The sequence below is a fragment of the Lithobates pipiens genome, unplaced genomic scaffold, assembly GCF_037356315.1.
Source record: "Lithobates pipiens isolate NorthernLeopardFrog02 unplaced genomic scaffold, aLitPip1_a1.2 Scaffold_8, whole genome shotgun sequence".
NCBI lineage: Eukaryota > Metazoa > Chordata > Amphibia > Anura > Ranidae > Lithobates > Lithobates pipiens.
Window position 1 is genome coordinate 440,520,741 of NW_027507903.1, and position 20,284 is coordinate 440,541,024.

At 45.5% G+C, this 20,284-nt stretch overlaps 1 protein-coding gene across 2 annotated transcripts in view; it reads right to left on the reverse strand.

Annotated features, from left to right (window-relative positions):
- Positions 1-363: 363 nt before the first annotated feature.
- The window catches only part of LOC143960046 (protein NDNF-like), an 83,161-nt gene continuing 63,240 nt past the window's right edge, over positions 364-20,284 (reverse strand). For both annotated transcript variants that reach the window (XM_077468317.1, XM_077468318.1), the window contains one exon: positions 364-2,555. In XM_077468317.1, the coding sequence (XP_077324443.1) occupies positions 1,183-2,555 (1,373 nt within the window). In that variant the 3' untranslated portion in view covers positions 364-1,182. The remainder of the gene's footprint in view (positions 2,556-20,284) is intronic.

The window sequence follows — 20,284 nt, forward strand, 5'->3', positions numbered from 1 at the left end:
TTGATTTATTAAAAGTAATGCACTTACATCATAAAAGATTCTAAATCACCTTGTTAAAATTCCAAACATGGCAGGTGACTCAGTGTTGTGATCTCCTCTTAGCTTCCTTCATACACATGGAGTCACCGTTTCAGCGTTGCCATGTTGCCACGTCCCGACACATTTTGTCACTTTGGTCTTTGTCACAAGACCCTCTGTGATGACAATTTTGAATCTTTTATGATGTAAGTGCATTACTTTTAAAAAGCCAATTACCTTAAGGTGTTTTTACAGTATTGGAGACTCTGTCTCAATTTCTATCCCCACATATGGAGAGTGTCTTTATTGATCTGGATGGAGATTGGCATGTATAAGCGACTCTTCAATAACATCTAATAAGGCGATATTTGCCAGACACAGTGAATGGCAACAGCATCTGGTGAGCTTTATTCTTAAGGGATTGGAATTGGCACACATCACTTTGGTGAAGGATTTTGGTGGATCAACGAGGTTTTGGTTCACAATTTTTTCATCGCTTTATGTTGGACTGTATTACCATATTGATTTGCATATGTTGGAGCATATATATTTTTTCACATATATATTTTTTGGGATATGCCATATGGACACTTTTCATTATGAATGGGTGTTTTATGTTGATCGTTTCACAATGTTAATATTTAGGAGTTTTGTAGATTAATTTAGTGGGCTACTGTGGAATTATTTGTCTCTATTTTACATTGACATTTGTTTCACCTCATTTGCAAGTCAACAGAAGGTGCCATAAACATCTGTATATAGTAAAAATTGCTTATACACCAAATGTCACACTCAAAGGTACAAAAGCTATTATGGAAACAGGTTTAAAAAAAAACAGCATTTTTGGACCTTTTAGGCCCCCTTGTTAATGTGCCATCAAGACTGACTATATAGAGTATAAAGAACTGAAATTCTTTTTGTTGATTTATATTAGCAGGATCCACCACACAGCCTTTTTATTATAGTAAATATATTTATATTGTGAACATTTTAGAAATAACTGTTTGCCTTCTTTTAAAACGCCCTATTGTAGAAAGGGTCTGCAATAAGCCACCAGTTTCTTACCTAATGCCAGGAAGTTGGCATTTTGCCTGCAACATCCTAATGGCAAGCCTAAAAGCTGCCAAGAGTCCAGATGTCCTTAGGCTGAGGACATTAATATGTTCAGATACACCATTCATGAGTCTTTGAAGCTTGACTTGGAAATTTTATTGTGGTGTTGTCATGACCAATGAAGTACAAATCAAAAAGATAGGCTTTTCCAGGTTTCAGATCTGTGATATGTTCTTGTATGAGAGTTTTGCTTCCTCCTTTTCTGCAGAGTACTTTCTCAGCTGGAGATCGGTAGCTGGTGCTTAAGCAGCTGTTCTGGTGTTTCTGGATGAGCCTCAGATCCAAATTCTGCTCTATGTGTCTGGCATAAATACAATATTTGATTCCATATCCACTGGTTGTCCATGTCAAAGTTGCAGAGGAACACGATCTTTTTGAAACAGACAAATTAGTAGCAGAGGGTAGGCTGGGAAATGGCAGGTTGTTGTGCATGTTGGTAGTAAAGAGCTTTACCAAACCCAGACTTCCTTTACTTGATTTTAAACTAATAATAAAGTTACCCTTTGAATGTCCACCTAGTTCAAAATTCTGAGCTCCATAAAGACTTTGAGACAGCTGGACTTGTCCATTTATCATGATTTGAATATGTACTTTATGAAGACAGGAATGGACAAAAAGCCATTTGAATCCGTAGGAAGGTGGGTCAACAGCAATGACTTTTACACCTTTGTTTTTCAGAAATATGTTCACCATTTCATCATTGGGGAGCTTGGACACTTGAGATTTGTGTTTTGGTTTAGTTTCAGCAAAGGTTCCTGTGTAAGTCACACTAGTACCATGCTTTTGACTTACTGCAAACACATCAATGTAGTAAAGACTTTTAGGTTTTAAGCCATGAATTGTGGCATTGGTCCATGGCCCAACACATACTCTTTGACTTCCTGATAAGCTTTGAGAAGAAAAAAATCCTTTAGTTTCATGTTCGACCAACTCTGGGGTCCTCAAACTCTTAGAGCGTTTGGGGTATGCATTAGCGGTATTTTGTAACTGTTCTGTAATAACATTTAGGGTCATGTCATCTTCAGAGTCATGGTAACCTTCAAGAACTTTCTTTGTGTTTAACTGGGTAGCACAAAATGTCTTGAAGTTATGTTTTTTATTTATGAACACACAATACTCAAGGTCAGTTTCAGCAGGTCCTATGCTTGGCTTCCATGACAGCTTGACTTTATCATCGTGTACAGACAAAACATCTACACGTGGATCAGAGGGAAGCTGAGGCCACGGTGGAATGTCATCTTGACTGTTCCAGACAAAGATTTGGAAGCTGGTGTCAGACTCAAGTGAAATGATATCGAGTAAGAAAAAACCATCTGAAGTAATCTCTGAAGAGAATGTCTCCTCTCCATTTCCTTCAAATGCAAATAATGCCTTAGGAGCTCTGTGCCAGTGTTTCTGCCGGGATCCCCATTGCTCAGGAGAATCTAAAAAAAAAAAAAACAACAACTCAAGGAATTGTAAAAATTGATTTATGAATATTTAGTGCTCCTATATCAGTTTATAAATATGTTAATGGAAATTTAAATTTATACGGTATCTCACAAGAGTGAGTACACCCATCACATTTTTGTAAATATTTTATTATATCTTTTCATGTGACAACACTGATGATATGACACTTTTCTACAATGTAAAGTAGTGAGTGTACAGCTTGTATAACAGTGTAAATTTGCCCTCAAAATAACTCAACACACAGCCATTAATGTCTAAACCACTTACAACAAAAGTGAGTACACCCCTAAGTGAAAATGTCCAAATTGGGCCCAAAGTGTCAATATTTTGTGTGGCCATTATTATTTTCCAGCATTGCCTTAACCCTCTTGGGCATTGAGTTCACCAGAGCTTCAAAGGTTGCCACTGGAGTCCTCTTCCACTCCTCCATGACAACATCACAGAGCTGATGGATGTTAGAGACCTTGTGCTCCTCCACCTTCTATTTGAAGATGCCCCGCAGATGCTCAATAGGGTTTAGGTCTGGAGACATGTGTGGCCAGTCCATCACCTTTACCCTCAGCTTCTTTAGCAAGGCAGTGGTCATCTTGGAGGTGTGTTTGGGGTTGTTATGTTGGAATACTGCCCTGTGGCCCAGTCTCCAAAGGAAAGGGATCATGCTCTGCTTCAGTATGTCACAGTACATGTTGGCATTCATGATTCCCCCAATAAACTGTAGCTCCCCAGTGCCAGGAGCACTCATGCAGCCCCAGACAGGACACTCCCACTACCATTTTTTGGGAATAAATCCCGTTAGATCATTCCTGTTGTTATGCAAGACACACTTTTGTTTGTACTCCTCACCTGATTGCCATCACACACGTTTAAAACCATCTGAACCAAATAAATTTATCTTGGTCTCATCAAACAGGACATGGTTCCAGTAATCCATATCCTTTGTCTGCTTGTCTTCAACAAACTGTTTTTTGTTTTTCTTGTGCATCATCTTTAGAAGAGGCTTCCTTTTGGGACGACAGCCATGCAGACCACTTTGATGCAGTGTGTGGTGTATGGTCTGAGCACTGACAGGCTGACCCCCCCACCCCTTCAATCTCTGCAACAATGCTGGCAGCACTCATACATCTATTTCTCAAAGACAACCTCTAGATATGACGCTGAGCACATGCACTCAACTTCATTGGTTGACCATGGCGAGGCCTGTCCTGAGTGGAACCTGTCCTGTTAAACTGCTGTATGGTCTTGGCCACCATGCTGTAGCTAAGTTTCAGGGTCTTGGCAATCTTCTTATAGCCTAGGCCATCTTTACGTAGAGAAATGGTCATCAAGAAAAAGAAGCAGCCGGCACCTCTATAACATCAAGCGTATTTATTGTGCATAAAGCACCCTGCTGCACACACTCACCAAGGAGATTGACACAATAAAAGTTTCTTTAAAAGCTTTTCAACAATTACCGATTTATTCCTCTTTGAATGAAGATCTCACCACATCACTTAATTTATTGGAACAAAATGTCATGAGTAGGGATGAGCTTCGAGTTCGAGTCGAACTCATGTTCTACTCGAACATTGCCTGTTCGCCTGTTCAGTGAACAGTGAACAATTTGGGCTGTTCGCAGCAAATTCGAAAAGCCGGAACACCCTATACAAGTCTATGGGAGAAATCTAAAGTGCTCATTTTAAAGGGTAATATGCAAGTTACTGTCCTAAAAAGTGTTTGGGGACCCGGGTCCTGCCCCAGGGGACATGGATCAATGCAAAAAAAAGTTTTAAAAAGTTTTTTTCAGGAGCAGTGATTTTAATAATGATTAAAGTGAAACAATAAAAGTGTAATATTCCTTTAAATTTCGTAGCTGGGGGGTATCTATAGTATGCCTGTCAAGGGGCGCATGTTTCTGGTGCTTAGAACTATCCCTGCACAAAGTGTCATTTGTGCAGGAAAAAAAGTCTTTTAAAATCACTTGCGGCTATTGTCGGGTCCCGTAATACAGAGAACACTCAATGAGTGTTCTCTGCATTAGCCGACAATTCATTCATTCATTGATAAAAAAAAAAAGCGTGGGGGTTCCCCTAAATTCAATTACCAGGCCCTTCATGTCTGACATGGATATTAAGGGGAACCCCGTGTCAAATTAAAAAAAAAAAATTTGACGTGGGGGTCCCCCTAAATATCCATAACCAGACCCTTCAGGTCTGATATGGATATTAAGGGGAACCCCGCATCAAATTTTAAAAAAAAATTGCCGTGGGGGGTCCCCCTTAAAATCCATATCAGACCCTTTATCCGAGCACGCAACCTGGCAGGCCGCAGGAAAAGAGGGGGGAACGAGAGAGTGCCCCCCCCTCCCTCCTGAACCGTACCAGGCCACATACCCTCAACATTGGGAGGATGCTTTGGGGGTCTGTGACCCCTCAAAGCACCTTGTCCCCATGTTGATGAGGACAAGGGCCTCATCCTCACAACCCTGGCCGTTGGTTGTGAGGGTCTGCGGGCGGGGGGCTTATCAGAATCTGGAAGCCCCCTTTAACAAGGGGACCCCCAGATCCCGGCCCCCCCCTGTTTGAAATGGTAAGGGGGTACAAAAGTACCCCTACCATTTCACAAAGAAAGTGTCAAAATGGTTAAATAAGACGAACACACTTTTGAAAAATTCCTTTATTAAAAATAAAAAAAATAAAAAAAAGATTCCAGCGGTGCTAATCCACTCTTGCTATCCAGTGACGGGTCTCCGGGGTCCAGCGATGGATGATCATATCCAGCGACGGGGGATCTCTCAGTCCAGCGCTGTCCATACATCCTTCTTCTGTCTCCACTCCGGAGACACTGCAGAGATCCCAGCGCTGACGTTTCTTATATTAGGAGGGCGGGGCCACCCGTCACCTGACCCCGCCCCTCTGACGCTGCAGAGGGAAGCCAGGGGTTCCCCAGTGACGTGTGGGTAACCCCGCCCCCTCTGATGTAACGTTTCCGTTACATCAGAGGGGGCGGGGTCACCCACACGTCACTGGGGAACCCCTGGCTATTTTTACCCAATCAACTCCAGAAATGCAGCAATAGACACTTTTCCAGCCTTGGTAGAGCAGGATTTAGTCAAACTTGCAGATGGAGCCAGCCTATCCGATACAAGGACAATCAAACTAAATCAGAAAGAGATGCTATTGTCGCTCTCAAATCACGCCTTGACCTAGTGATAAAAGCTGACAAAGGAGGCTCAGTCATCTTTCTAAATGCAAGTGATTAAAAGGAAGAAGCTTTGCACCAGTTGCAGGATACTGCCACATATCGAATTTTGGATAGGGATCCCACTCCTGTCTTCAGACATCAAATGATCAATCTTCTGCACACAGGTATGGGGATGGGGGGTTTTGAGAGAAAAGTAGCAGAGCATCTTATGGTCAATTCACCTATAGTCCCCATTTTCCATCACATGCCCAAACCCCACAAGAATATCATTCCAGTACAAGGTAGACCAATAGTGGCAGGCAGGTATTGGTTCAATTTTTGAGCATTTGGGTCATTGGTTAGACCAGTATTTTCAACCATTGGTTGTAAGATTGCCTGGCTATATCAAAGACACTACATCAGTACTGACATCTTTACAGGAAGTGGTGTGGAAGGAGTATCAGTGGCTCATGATGGATGTGAAGTCACCAGATTCCTGTATTCCACATGACCTTGCAATTTAAAGCCCACAAACATCATCTTACATGTTACAGTACTTACAACACTAGTCTGAGAGAGTTCATAATTAATATGGCAGTTGCATTTCTTCTCAACCGCAATTATTTCATGTTCGATTGAGTTTTCTATCTGCAATGTAGGGGGGCCTTGATGGGGGGCTGGTTTTCACCATCCCTGGCAGACCTGTACATGGGCTGGTGGGAGGAGAGTTTTCTCTTCTCCCGACACAACCCATGTGCAGGTTCTATAGTTAGTTACGGTCGCTACATAGACGACCTGCTAATTGTATGGGATAGTTCCCTTATGGACTGTGTTACCTTTGTATTCTTGGCAAAAAAAAACATCTCAATTTGGAATTTAATTTTGATAGTCATAAGGATGCCATACATTTTGTAGATCTTACTTTAACAGGCTGTGCAGCTCATGGCCTGGTTACAACTATATTGTAGGGCAATGCCTTACTTCTGGCTGCTAGTTGCTATCCTGCACACACCAAACAATCCATTCCAATGGGGGAGTTCACCAGGGCCAGATGTAAATGCTCTACTGAGGAAGGCTTTAATAACGAGTGCAGCATTGTAGCCTCATCACTTCATTCACGAGAGTACGACAAATGGAACATAGATAGAGCAGCCTGTCTCGTCATGGAGAAAAATAGAATTACCCTCTTGGTGAATGCTGGTTGTAAAAAGAGCTTTATTAATAGTAACAGTAAGAGTTCTAATGACAGAAAAACAGAAAATTGTATACTCACCTTTCCTTCATTTTTCTTTCCTCATGCATCCCCATGGCAGCACACACCGGGTTGTGACTCCACCCCCACAGCCTGACAGGATTGGTTAGCTATAAATTTGAAGGAGAGGCACTTCATTCTCTGTAACTATCATCCTAAAGAAGGGGTGGGATGCTGTGTGCTGCCATGGGGATGCGTCAGGAAAGGAAAATTACAGAAAGGTGAGTATACAATTTCCATTTTCCTGACGCATCATGGCAACACACACTGGGAAATAACTCGCCAGCTGGGTGGGTGCAAGTTAAAGTAGTAGTGTTTATTATATAGCTGAAGAATTGGCTCGAAAAACGGCTCTTCCAAAATCTACCATTGATAACTGAGCCGAATCCACTCTATAGTTCGACATGAAAGTATCCCTGCAAATTGTCTCATAGACACTCTGCAATACGCTGCCCAGGAAGCTGCCACTGCCCTTGTTGAATGAGCCCTGATGCCTCCGGGTACTGGCAAATTCTGAATGTAGTAAGCTTTTTTGATTGTCTTGACCAACCAAGATGCGATAGTGTGGGATGATCACTAATAGGCTTTTGGTCTTCCAGAAAGAGACTGTAGATGATAGATCATTTCTAATAGTAGTCTTAACATCCAAAGCGTGTGGTTGACCTTGATCATCTGTAAACAATGTAAGATTGATTTCTTGATTGTAATGAAAGGATGATGAAACCTTTGGAGTGAATTGGTCTGAGGGTTTCAGGACCACCTTGTCTGGGTAAAAGACCATGTATGGCTCTGAAATCATTAACGCCTGTATTTCTGAAACTCTTTTAGCAGAAGTGATAGCTATAAGAAATGTTCGTTTTAAAGTTAAGTTCCATAGTGTGATTGAATCAGCTGGATGGAAAGGAGACTCTGATAGGGTTTTCAGGACTATCGATAAATCCCATGCTGGGAAAGTCGGTCTTCTTGGACGCCTGATCTTGACACACGCTCTTATAAATTATATAAGAAGAGGGTGATTGGCCCACTTGACATCCGTCTTAGCTGAAAGAGCTGAAACCTGTACTTTGAGTGTACTTGAATTGAGCCCTCTGGATAAACCTGCTTGAAGGAATTCCAAAACTTGCGGCACTTCTGGAGATAAGGGATCCCAAACATGCTGCTGGGCCATAGATGTAAACTTGTCCCATATTCTGTCATAAGTGACATTAGTCATGTATTTCCTAGCCTGAAGTAATGTTCAAACAACCTCCTGTGAGCAACCTTGCTCTAGGAACCTAATCCTCTCAACATCCAGGCCATCAGATGGAGCTTCTCTGGGGCTGGATGGAGGAACTAACCTTGGTGAAGAAGATCTTGTGATAATGGATGGAAGAGGTAGTGGGAATGATCGCTATCACTGATTCCGAAGATATCCTGAGCTTCGATAGGAACCTCGCAATCAAAGGCGTTGGTGGAAATATGTACCCCAATTGGAAGTTCCACTGATGGAGAAGGCAGTCCGCTCCCTCAGAAGATGGGAATACCAGTCTCGATAGGAACCACTGACACTTTGAGTTTGAGGTTGTTGCTGCCAGATCTATTTCCGGAATTCCCCAAGTTTGGGTCAGGAGATTTGAAGAAGACTTGAAGGTTCAGAGACCATTCATTGTTTGATAAGAACTCTCTGCTCAAACAGTCGGCTAGCAGGTTCTGAGCTGCCGGGACATATACTGCTAGCAGATCTAATAGAAATATCTGAGCCCATTCTAGGATGGGATGGACTTCCTCCAACAATATATTGCTTCTGGTACCTCCTTGTCTCTGTATATACGTTACTGCCACCTTCTTGTCCATCAAGACTAGAACACTTTTCCCATTCAAGGATGGGCCAAATGATAGGAGGGCCTGGAAGGCTGCTCTGAGCTCTAGGACATTCGGCACTAAATCCCTTGCTTGGAATTGCCACTGTCCTTGAGCCGCCTGGTTCAGATAATGGGCTCCCCAACCTGACTGGCTGGCATCCAAGGTGATCACCTCGGGTTTTGGATGGACTATCGGTCTGTGTCTCCTTAGATTGTCTGTATGCATCCACCACCAAATTGACTGCTTCACGGTTCAATGAATGGTGATCGACTGGAGCATTGCTGTTCCCCTTCAGTGGGTAAGGAATGAGTACTGCAATGTCCTCATATGCCATTGTGCCCACTGGATTATCGGTAGAGTAGCCGACATTGAACCTAGAATGCTCAGACAGATTTTTGCTGGAAGATATCTTGCCGCCATTAGCCTCCTTATCTTCTGTAATAAGGGCCCTATCTTTTCCTGAGGTAGACTGACTCTTCTTCCAATTGATCAACCACCCGAAACTTTAAAACGTGTTGATCAGTATATCTCGATGAAGAATCAGTGTTTCCTGACTGTCCGCTAAGAGCAGGATATCGTCTAAATAATGATGGAGCCGCAGGCCTTTCTCTCTTAGGAACGCGATTGCAGGAAGAAGAGTCTTGATAAATGTCCTGGGAGGGGAGGAGATACCGAACGGGAGACGCTAAAACTGGAAATGTTGATGGTTGACCGAGAATCACAGATACTTTTGAAAAGCGGGGTGTATGGGCAAGTGAAGATAAGCATCCAATAAATCTACAGAACGCATTCAATCTCCAAAGTTTACAGCTAACAAAATTGATTGGAGGCTCTCCATTTTGAAAGCTTCTACTTGAATGCTTCTGTTGAGTCCCTTTAGGTCCATAACAGGCCGTAAGTCGCCTGTTTTTTTCCTTACCAGGAACAGAGGGGAGTAATACCCCCTTCCTCTTTGGGAAATTGGAACTTCCAATATTGCCCCTTCATTACTAGCTTTGCCACATACTTGAGCAGTAATCTTCTCTTGATTGGAGATGATGGCAGTCTGGTTAACTGAAAATGTTTTTTTGGTGTTTCTTCTATAAACTTCCATCTGTGACCATACTTTACTGTGGACAGTGTCTACAAGTCCTTTATGTGTTCCATCCATACCTGCTCAAATTTTTTGTGTCTGGCTCCCACTCTCCCTGGTAAGATGGGTGCACCCTCAAAAAGACTTCTGGTTTTCCCCTGATGAGGTGGTCTTAGACTTCTAAAGTCTCAAAAAGGATGATTGTGGATTCTTCCAATTCCTTTTGAATTCTCTACCTGGTTTGTATATCTTCGTCTCCGTGTATCTCTCTGGGAGATTGCATTTGAAGGTAGGACCCTTCTGTGGTTTGGGACGCCGTTCAGAAGGAATCAGGCCTGACTTTCCACCTGTTACTTTGGAGATTGCTGAATCCAACTTTGATCCAAAGAGGTTAACTCCATCATAAGGGATCTTGCGCCAGTTAGACTTTGATACAGCATCTGCCACCCATGGCTTGAGCTATAGAGCTCTTCTGGCCATAACTGATGCCAGCATAGCCCTGGCAGAGGAATGAATTACATCCACTGCAGCTTCTGCCACAAAATCACCTGCCAGTTCCAATTCTTGAAGAGAACTGATTATCTTCTCCTGGTCAGCTCCCTCGCGAACAGATTTCTCTATATTAGCAGACCAACCAGAAATCGCTTTTCCTACTGCGGCTGATGCTATCTCAGGTTTGCATGCACCACCTGCTGCCATGTCTTGATAAATTTTTCGATCCAACACATCCCGGAAAGTTACTGCATCCTCTATGGGTAAAGTAAAGTGTCTTGCAAGTCGCATCAAGGAAGTATCGACCACCGGTGGTTGGGATAGCGAATTCACCTTTTGTTCTTTCAGAGGATACAGTTTAGTAAATCTATTATTCAGATTAGCTCTCTTGTCCATTCTCTCCCACTCATCCTTGATGAGATCTTCCAGTTCTTCCTATGGCTTCCTTCACTGACTTTATGAAGGGCTCCACTAGAGTAAAGTCAAATCCAGTAGCGGTCTCCGCATCAACATTGTCAGAATCTAAATCCGAATCTACAGGCAGATTAAGAGCTACGGAAAATGTGCTCGGGCCGGTCTTGTCTTGTTCAGAAAGTGATGCCTCCAAGATAGTCTCCAGTACAGACTCTCAGATGAGGTCCATCACCTCTCTTACATCAGATTCCTTTTCTCTGATTGCTTATTGAAGCATGCCTGGCAGGCCAATTTGTCTGGCAAAGCTGGAGCTCCGCACACCCAGAAAGCATTTGCTGCAGGGTGGGTGTGATAGCTCCTTTCGTGAAGGGGAGAATGTGACCTTCTATATGAGCAACTCTGGTGTGAGCGACTATAATGAGAGTAGCTGCGACCAGAGTGACGATGGCGAGATGAAGATCTTATGTGACTTCTCCTAGATCTCCCATGACCTGAAGTATGACTGGAGCGTCCGTTATGCTTGGAGATTTAGACCTGGAAGGGCTAGCAGAAATCACATGATTAGCGAAAATGCACTCTGTTTTTCTCTCCTTCATACCTACCATGAATGCTGGCATCTCTTATCTCATATGAGGAGGATGGTCTGCTTGACTTCCATGAAAACAGTGCACCAGAAGACAGTATCTAGAAAGCATAGAGTACAGGATTGCACAAGAAGTCACAGACATAAAAAGATCACTTATTAATACAAGCAAAAGCGATGTGGACTTACCTGAGACTGAGGGCAGCAAAAATGCCAAGGAAAATCCTTTTGTAATATGCCTGTAACCATCAGCAAAAACTGACAGATTACAAAGATTTTTAAATTCCCCATCTCCATCAACGGACATGTGCAGTATCGCTGTGTAGTCCCGGGCGCCATCTTGTAGAAGGGAAAAAGTTCCAGTAGTATGACCTCACTTCCCCTGGCGCCTGTGCAGAGAGCTGAGGAGGACACTGAAGCCATCTTGGAGACTCCCCTCTGCCTGTGGCACTATGGAGCCCAGCAGAAATTTAAAACACAAAAATTAAAGGAAATTACACACTTACAGGAGTGTAGGGTTGGAAGCCACTGCAATTTTGTTAAGCTTCTTTAAAGCTTGTATGTGCCAGAAATCCTTGCCCCTGAGACCACCACTCTCTATAAATCTCTTTATAAAGACTCCTTTAGAGGCTGAACAGTAGGGATGAGCTTCGTGTTCGAGTCGAACGCATGTTCGACTCGAACATCGGTCGTTCGTGCGTTCGCCGAATTCCGAACGTTTGGGCCGTTCGCGGCAAAATTCGTGTGGCCCACAATGCACTGCGATGGCGCAATGCATTGCTGTCTCACGATTGGCCAAGCATGCACTGTGACCCCGCATGCTTGGCCAATCGCAGCGCCAGTAGCGGGAAGAGCAATGGTTGGTCACAGGCATCCTGCCTGTGGCCAATCATAGCTCAGACAGTGTAGTGCACGCCCCACACTATATAAAGCTGCCTTTCAGGCGGCCTCGTGTAGTGTTTGTTAGCATCTGAAGCAGTGGGTGTTCTGTGTACCTTCAACACAGTTACACACCAATCGTTTTTGGCTGATTTACTATTTTGCTCTTGTGTAGTGGTTACTGTCTGTGCCCTGACCGCAGTATACACCACTATATTCACCTCACCTATATAGCTAGTGATCTAGCTTTAATAATAGAGCTTGCAGTCAGTAGTGTTAGTGCGTGCTGTCTGCGTGCTCTGTACCCAGTACATACCACTATATACACCTACATAGCTGTTCTCTATTTGAGCCCGATTGTCATTTGCTGGAGTTATTGGAAGTTGTGTGTGCCTCCAGCACAGCACAGTATACAGCTGTATATGCCCCTTTAACTCTGCTGTTTTCTTGTTATTGTCTGCGTGCCCTGACCGCAGTATACACCGTGATATTCACCTCACCTATATAGCTAGTGGTCCATCTTTAACAATAGAGCTTGCAGTCAGCAGTGTCACTCAGGAGATAGTGCGTGCTGTGTGCCTGCTCTGTACCCAGTACATACCGCTATTATCCACCTACATAGCTGTTCTCTATTTGGGCCCGATTGACATCTGCTGGAGTTATTGGAAGTTGTGTGTGCCTCCAGCACAGCACAGTATACAGCTGTATATACCCCTTTAACTCTGCTGTTTTCTTGTTATTGTCTGCGTGCCCTGACCGCAGTATACACCGTGATATTCACCTCACCTATATAGCTAGTGGTCCATCTTTAACAATAGAGCTTGCAGTCAGCAGTGTCACTCAGGAGATAGTGCGTGCTGTGTGCCTGCTCTGTACCCAGTACATACCGCTATTATCCACCTACATAGCTGTTCTCTATTTGGGCCCGATTGACATCTGCTGGAGTTATTGGAAGTTGTGTGTGCCTCCAGCACAGCACAGTATACAGCTGTATATACCCCTTTAACTCTGCTGTTTTCTTGTTATTGTCTGCGTGCCCTGACCGCAGTATACACCGTGATATTCACCTCACCTATATAGCTAGTGGTCCATCTTTAACAATAGAGCTTGCAGTCAGCAGTGTCACTCAGGAGATAGTGCGTGCTGTGTGCCTGCTCTGTACCCAGTACATACCGCTATTATCCACCTACATAGCTGTTCTCTATTTGGGCCCGATTGACATCTGCTGGAGTTATTGGAAGTTGTGTGTGCCTCCAGCACAGCACAGTATACAGCTGTATATACCCCTTTAACTCTGCTGTTTTCTTGTTATTGTCTGCGTGCCCTGACCGCAGTATACACCGTGATATTCACCTCACCTATATAGCTAGTGGTCCATCTTTAACAATAGAGCTTGCAGTCAGCAGTGTCACTCAGGAGATAGTGCGTGCTGTGTGCCTGCTCTGTACCCAGTACATACCGCTATTATCCACCTACATAGCTGTTCTGTATTTGGGCCCGATTGGCATCTGCTGGAGTTATTGGAAGTTGTGTGTGCTTCCAGCACAGCACAGTATACATCTGTATATACCCCTTTAACTCTGCTGTTCTATAAAAAAGGCATCTGCAGGAGTTAGTGGGTGTTGTGTGCCTCCAGCACAATATAAACTACCCAACTACTGTTTTACCCAACTCCCTTCAGGCCATTACCATGTCTGGAAGGCCAGCAAGGAGAGGCAGACAGGCGCGAGCCGATAAAAGAGGGCAAGCAGGCTCTGTGTCTAGAGACAACAGTGCTGGTCGGGGACGCGGTGCATTGTCATCAGCACGTGGCCATGGGACATGCTTGTCCTTCTTTTCTGCAGCTGGACATGTTGAACCGCAACATGCCAACGACTTGGTAGAGTGGATGACCAAGCCCTCTTCATCCTCCTCATCCTCTCTCACCCAGTCTCAGGGTAGTAGAAAAGCAGCTGCCAACACATCGTCGTCCCTCCTCTCAATGTCATCATCAGTGACTCCTTCCCTAGACCCACCACGTCCTCCTGAGGAGTCTCCTGAACTCTTTGAGCACAGTGTTGGGTACATGCTCCAGGAGGATGCCCAGTGTTTGGTGGGCTCTGATGATGACACTCAGCTAGAGGAAGGCAGTAGCGTGAGCACAGAGAGAGGGGATGCTCAAGAAGGACAGCAATCTGGCAGTAATGTTCCACAAGCTGCAGCATACTGCCAGGTTTGCTACAGCGATGAAGAGGGAGGGGATGATGAGGGCACTGACTCCACGTGGGTGCCTGGAAGGAGGGAGGAGGAGGAGGAGGAGGAGGAGGAGGCACATGTCCAACGAGGCAGGATGCCCTCCGGGGGCCAGCTTAGGGGCAGCACACCGACTGAATCACACCGCAGAGCTCCGCCTGCGCAGAGCGCTTCCTCTGCGCAGAGCGCTTCCTCTGCGCGTTATTCTAAAAGTTCTTTGGTGTGGGCCTTTTTTGAGACGAGTGCATCAGATCGCACCGCTGCTATTTGCAACATATGTCTCAAGCGTATCTCACGTGGCCAAAACATCAGCCGCTTGGGCACCACATGCTTGACCAGACATATGTTGACCTGCCATGCAGCTCGTTGGCAAGCATACCTCAAAGACCCACACCAAAGAACAAAGCGGACCTCTCCTTGCTCCTCATCAGCTGGCATCTCCAACCCCACTAGACCTTCAGTCCTCTCTGAAACCTGCTCTGAGAGGAATGAAGGTGTAGAATTAGGTGTGTCACAGCCAAGTGCTTCCGGGAACTCTGCTAGTGGTACATCCACGTCCGATTATAGCAGACAAATGTCCCTGCCCCAGCTGCTGGACCGGCGGAAGAAATTTACTCCCAGCCATCCACATGCCCAGCGGTTGAATGCTAGCTTGGCTAAATTGCTAGCACTTCAACTGCTGCCTTTTCAGTTGGTAGATTCGGCCCCCTTCCGTGAGTTTGTACAATGTGCGGTTCCTCAGTGGCAGGTCCCCAAACGCCACTTTTTCTCACGGAAGGCAATTCCGGCTCTCTACCGGCATGTGGAAGGCAATGTCCTTGCCTCGCTGGACAGGGCGGTCAGCGGTAAGGTGCATATTACCGCTGACTCATGGTCCAGCAGGCATGGACAGGGACGTTACCTGTCTTTCACGGCCCATTGGGTCACTCTTCTGGCTGCTGGGAAGGATGCAGGACAAGGTGCAGTAGTATTGGAGGTTGTTCCGCCACCACGCCTCCAAAATGCTACTATTGGTTGTGACACACCTCTCTCCTCCACCCCCTCCTCTTCTTCTTCCTCCACGGCCTCTTCCAGTGCTCTGTCCTCAGAACCAGCGGTGCTCCGTAGGCGTTGCAGGGGCTACGCAAGTACGCAGGCAAAACGATGCCATGCCGTGCTTGCGCTGGTTTGTTTGGGGGACAGGAGCCACACTGGGGCGGATGTTTTGTCAGCTCTGCAGGGGCAGGCCGAGAGGTGGTTGACGCCACGCCAGCTTAAGCCAGGAATGGTGGTTTGCGACAATGGCACCAACCTCCTCTCCGCCCTCCGACAGGGACAACTGACCCATGTGCCCTGTGTAGCTCACGTCCTTAACCTGGTGGTGCAGCGGTTCTTGGGCAGGTACCCCGGCTTACAGGATGTCCTGAAACAGGCCAGGAGAGTCTGTGTGCATTTCCGCCGATCATTTAATGCCTGTGCTCGGCTGGCTGAGCTCCAAAAGGAGTTGAACCTGCCCAAGAACCGCCTTATATGTGACATGCCCACCAGATGGAACTCAACATTGGCCATGCTGCAGCGGCTGCACACGCAGCAGAGGGCCATCAATGAGTACCTGTGCGACTACGGCACCAGGACAGGGTCAGGAGAGCTTGGTTTTTTCTCACCACGCCAGTGGGGCATGATCAGGGATGCATGCACTGTCCTGTCACCGTTTGAGGAGGCCACAAGGATGGTGAGCAGTGACAGTGCATGCATCAGTGACACTATACCTCTTGTCCACCTCTTGGAGCATACGCTGCGTGGAATAATGGACAGGGCACTTGAGGCAGAACAGAGGCAGGAAGAGGAGGACTTCCTTGCCTCTCAAGGCCCCCTTTATCCAGACAGTGTTCCTGCTGTGCCACCCATCACACAGGAAGAGGGTGAGGAGGAGGAAGAGGAGGAGGAGGATGATTGTGTCAGCATGGAGGTGGAGGCTGGCACTCAGCATCAGCAGCAGCAGTCTTGTAGTGATGATTTACAGTCCCAAGAAACACGTGGACTTGTACGTGGCTGGGAGGAGGTAGCTGCGGATCATGTTGTCCTTAGTGACCCAGAGGACTCCGGACCGAATGCCTCAGCTAACCTACGCTGCATGGCCTCCCTGATCCTGCAAAGCCTGCGGAAGGATCCTCGTATTCTTCGGATCAAGGAGAGGGACCATTACTGGCTGGCCACTCTCCTTGATCCACGGTACAAGGGTAAGGTTGCCGACCTTATCTTGCCATCGCAGAGGGAGCAGAGGATGAGACATCTCCGGGAGGCCTTGCAGAAAGCTCTGTGCAACGCGTTCCCAGAGACTGGGAGGTCACAAACTCCTGGTCCTGGACAACGTGTTGCTGAGGCATCAGTCAGAAGGAGCGGTGGAGAAGGTGGCCGTCTGACTGATGCGTTCAGACAATTTTTTAGTCCGCAGCCCCAAGGTATGATTGGTTCCAGCACCCATCGCCAGCGTCTAATTTACATGGTGCAGGAATACCTAGGGGCAAGGTCAGACTTGGACACCTTTCCCACTGAAAATCCTCTGGCTTACTGGGTCTTGAGGATGGATCACTGGCCAGAGCTTGCACAGTATGCAATTGAGCTCCTGGCCTGTCCTGCATCCAGCGTTCTTTCGGAACGCACCTTCAGTGCTGCTGGTGGCTTCGTTACCGATCACAGGGTGCGCCTGTCCACCGAATCAGTTGATCGACTGACCTTCATCAAGATGAATCAGTCTTGGATCACCCACAGCTACCAAGCACCTTAAGCTGATGTAACCGAATAATTTTTTTTGAAATACCACATCCCTTCAAGACTGCCTATGCTGATGCTGAGTGACTGTCCTGTTATGTTGATTGTCTATCCTCTTCCTCCTCCGCTGATATGTTGGAAGAACATTTTTGGTTCTGGGTGATGCCAGCAGCCCAATTTTTCTGCCCCTGTTTAACAGGGGTGTTTAAGTACAATTTTTGATGCAATGCTTTGCAGCAGGGCTAATTCCTGCAAAAAAACTAGAGTGTATGGCAGAGGTTGCAGTGTGATGGCACCAGTGCCTAAGGCCCAATTTTTCTGCCCCTGTTTAACAGGGGCGTTTAAGTACAATTTTTGATGCAATGCTTTGCAGCAGGGCTAATTCCTGCAAAAAAACTAGAGTGTATGGCAGAGGTTGCAGTGTGATGGCACCAGTGCCTAAGGCCCAATTTTTCTGCCCCTGTTTAACAGGGGCGTTTAAGTACAATTTTTGATGCAATGCTTTGCAGCAGGGCTAATTCCTGCAATAAAACTAGAGTGTATGGCAGAGGTTGCAGTGTGATGGCACCAGTGCCTAAGGCCCAATTTTTCTGCCCCTGTTTAACAGGGGCGTTTAAGTACAATTTTTGATGCAATGCTTTGCAGCAGGGCTAATTCCTGCAAAAAAACTAGAGTGTATGGCAGAGGTTGCAGTGTGATGGCACCAGTGCCTAAGGCCCAATTTTTCTGCCCCTGTTTAACAGGGGCGTTTAAGTACAATTTTTGATGCAATGCTTTGCAGCAGGGCTAATTCCTGCAATAAAACTAGAGTGTATGGCAGAGGTTGCAGTGTGATGGCACCAGTGCCTAAGGCCCAATTTTTCTGCCCCTGTTTAACAGGGGCGTTTAAGTACAATTTTTGATGCAATGCTTTGCAGCAGGGCTAATTCCTGCAATAAAACTAGAGTGTATGGCAGAGGTTGCAGTGTGATGGCACCAGTGCCTAAGGCCCAATTTTTCTGCCCCTGTTTAACAGGGACATGTAATTACAATTCTTGATATAATATTTCACAGGAGGGCCCCTTCCTGTGCCCACCCAGAGTAACTGTGAGGACTTATAGTGTTGTGGCACCAGCACCACAACCACCAAAGGTCAATTTTTCTACCACTGTTCAACAATGGCATGTAATTACAATTCTTGATATAATCGTTCACAGCAGGGCGCTCCAGCGGCCACCAAGAGTCACTTTGAGGGCTTACAATGTTGTTGCAAAACCAACACCTTGTTCCGCCATTTCTGCAGAGCATATAGGGCAGGCCCCTACTTTCAAACATCCAATTTACAAACATCTCCTACTTGCAAACGGAAGGAGACAACAGCAAGTGAGATGAAAAAAGATGGACGACAAAACAAATTATACAGGGGTGATAACCCTTCCCTATGTTTTCCAAAAAGCTTAAAGATATTTTTTTTGACTGGAGCTACACTTTAAAAATGTACCTCTTGAAAATGACAAACAGATTCAACTTAACACAACAAACCTACACAGTCCCTGTCTTGTTTGCACCGCCTGTATACTGCTGTTCTGAGTATATAGGGCCTGGGGGCCACACGCATTTCCTTTTTTTAATATGGGTACGGGGTTCCCCTTAATATGCGTACAAGACCCAAATAGGCTGGTAATGGGCAGGGAGGGCTACCCATGCCATTTTTCTGAATGATTTTCAACCATATTACAGGAACCAGATATAACATTAAAACCGCAAGCAGTTTTAAATGGTGTTATTTCCGTTTAATGTCATTTTGTGCAGGGACTGTTCTAAACACGGGAAACACGTGGCACTTCACAGGCATACTATAGACACCCCCCAGGCACCATATTTAAAGGAATATTTCACTTTTTTTTTTTCACTTTAATCGTCATTAAAATCAGTGCTCCCGCCAAAACGGTAGTCTTTAAAACTTTTTTTTGCAGTGACCCATGTCCCCTGAGGCAGGAGGCAGATCGCCAAACCCTTTTTAGCACACTATCTTGCATATTAGCCGTTAAAATTAGCACTTTCCAATTCGAACGTTCGAGTCCCATAGACTTCAATGGGGTTCTAACGTTCGTGCCGAACGCGGGGGTCGTTCGCAAGTTCTGGTGCGAACCGAACCGGGGGGTGTTCGGCTCATCCCTGCTGAACAGGAGAGACTTCCAAACAGGAGAGGCTAACCTGGTGGGGCGAATACGGTAAGGGTGCAGAGTCTTGTCTTTCCAATGTTGTCGGATGTGGAAAAAAAAAGAGAATGAAGTGGGGTGCCTCTCCTTCAAATATATAGCTAACCAATCCTGTCAGGTTGTGGGGGCAGAGTCATAACCCAGTGTGTGCTGCCATGATGCGTCAGGAAAACAAGTTCAGTCACTTTTTGCCTTCTCCTTGGAATTTAATAAAAATTTAAAACATTATAGATAAATATTTACCAATACTTTGCATGGATGGAGATTTGGCAAAAAATCGTAGGACGGACTGTAGGTTTTCAAGCCGCCGTGCTAAAATGCTATGAAAGGCCTTTTGTCCCAAGGTTTGTTTGAATTGCAGCAATACAAAAAAAAAAACTTGATTGAACACTGTGGGCTCTTAGGAAAAAAAAAAATGAATGGCGCAAAAATCAACTGAATATCCATTATTACTTACAGCGGGGGGGCACAGGAAAAAAATGGATGGTGCTTAAAATAAATCAATTAAAATAAGTCCAAGTCATTCAAATAAGATAAAATAAGTTCATAGGGAAGCACTGTAGGCAGCAACCTTTTGGGTCCGTTGGGTCCGTTCACACAGGGGCAACTCAGATCTGACTTCAGGTCACCCCTAGTCGTGCTACATGTAAAAATCAATGTAAGTGAATGAGAGCCGTCTTAATGCACACTACTGAAGTCGCTCCGACTTCAGAAAAGGTTCCTGTACTACTTCTGACTTGTAGGCGACTGGTACCCATTGATTTCAATGGAAGTCGCCTCCAAGTCGGATCTCTGTCTATACGGAGGCGACTCTCACAGAATTA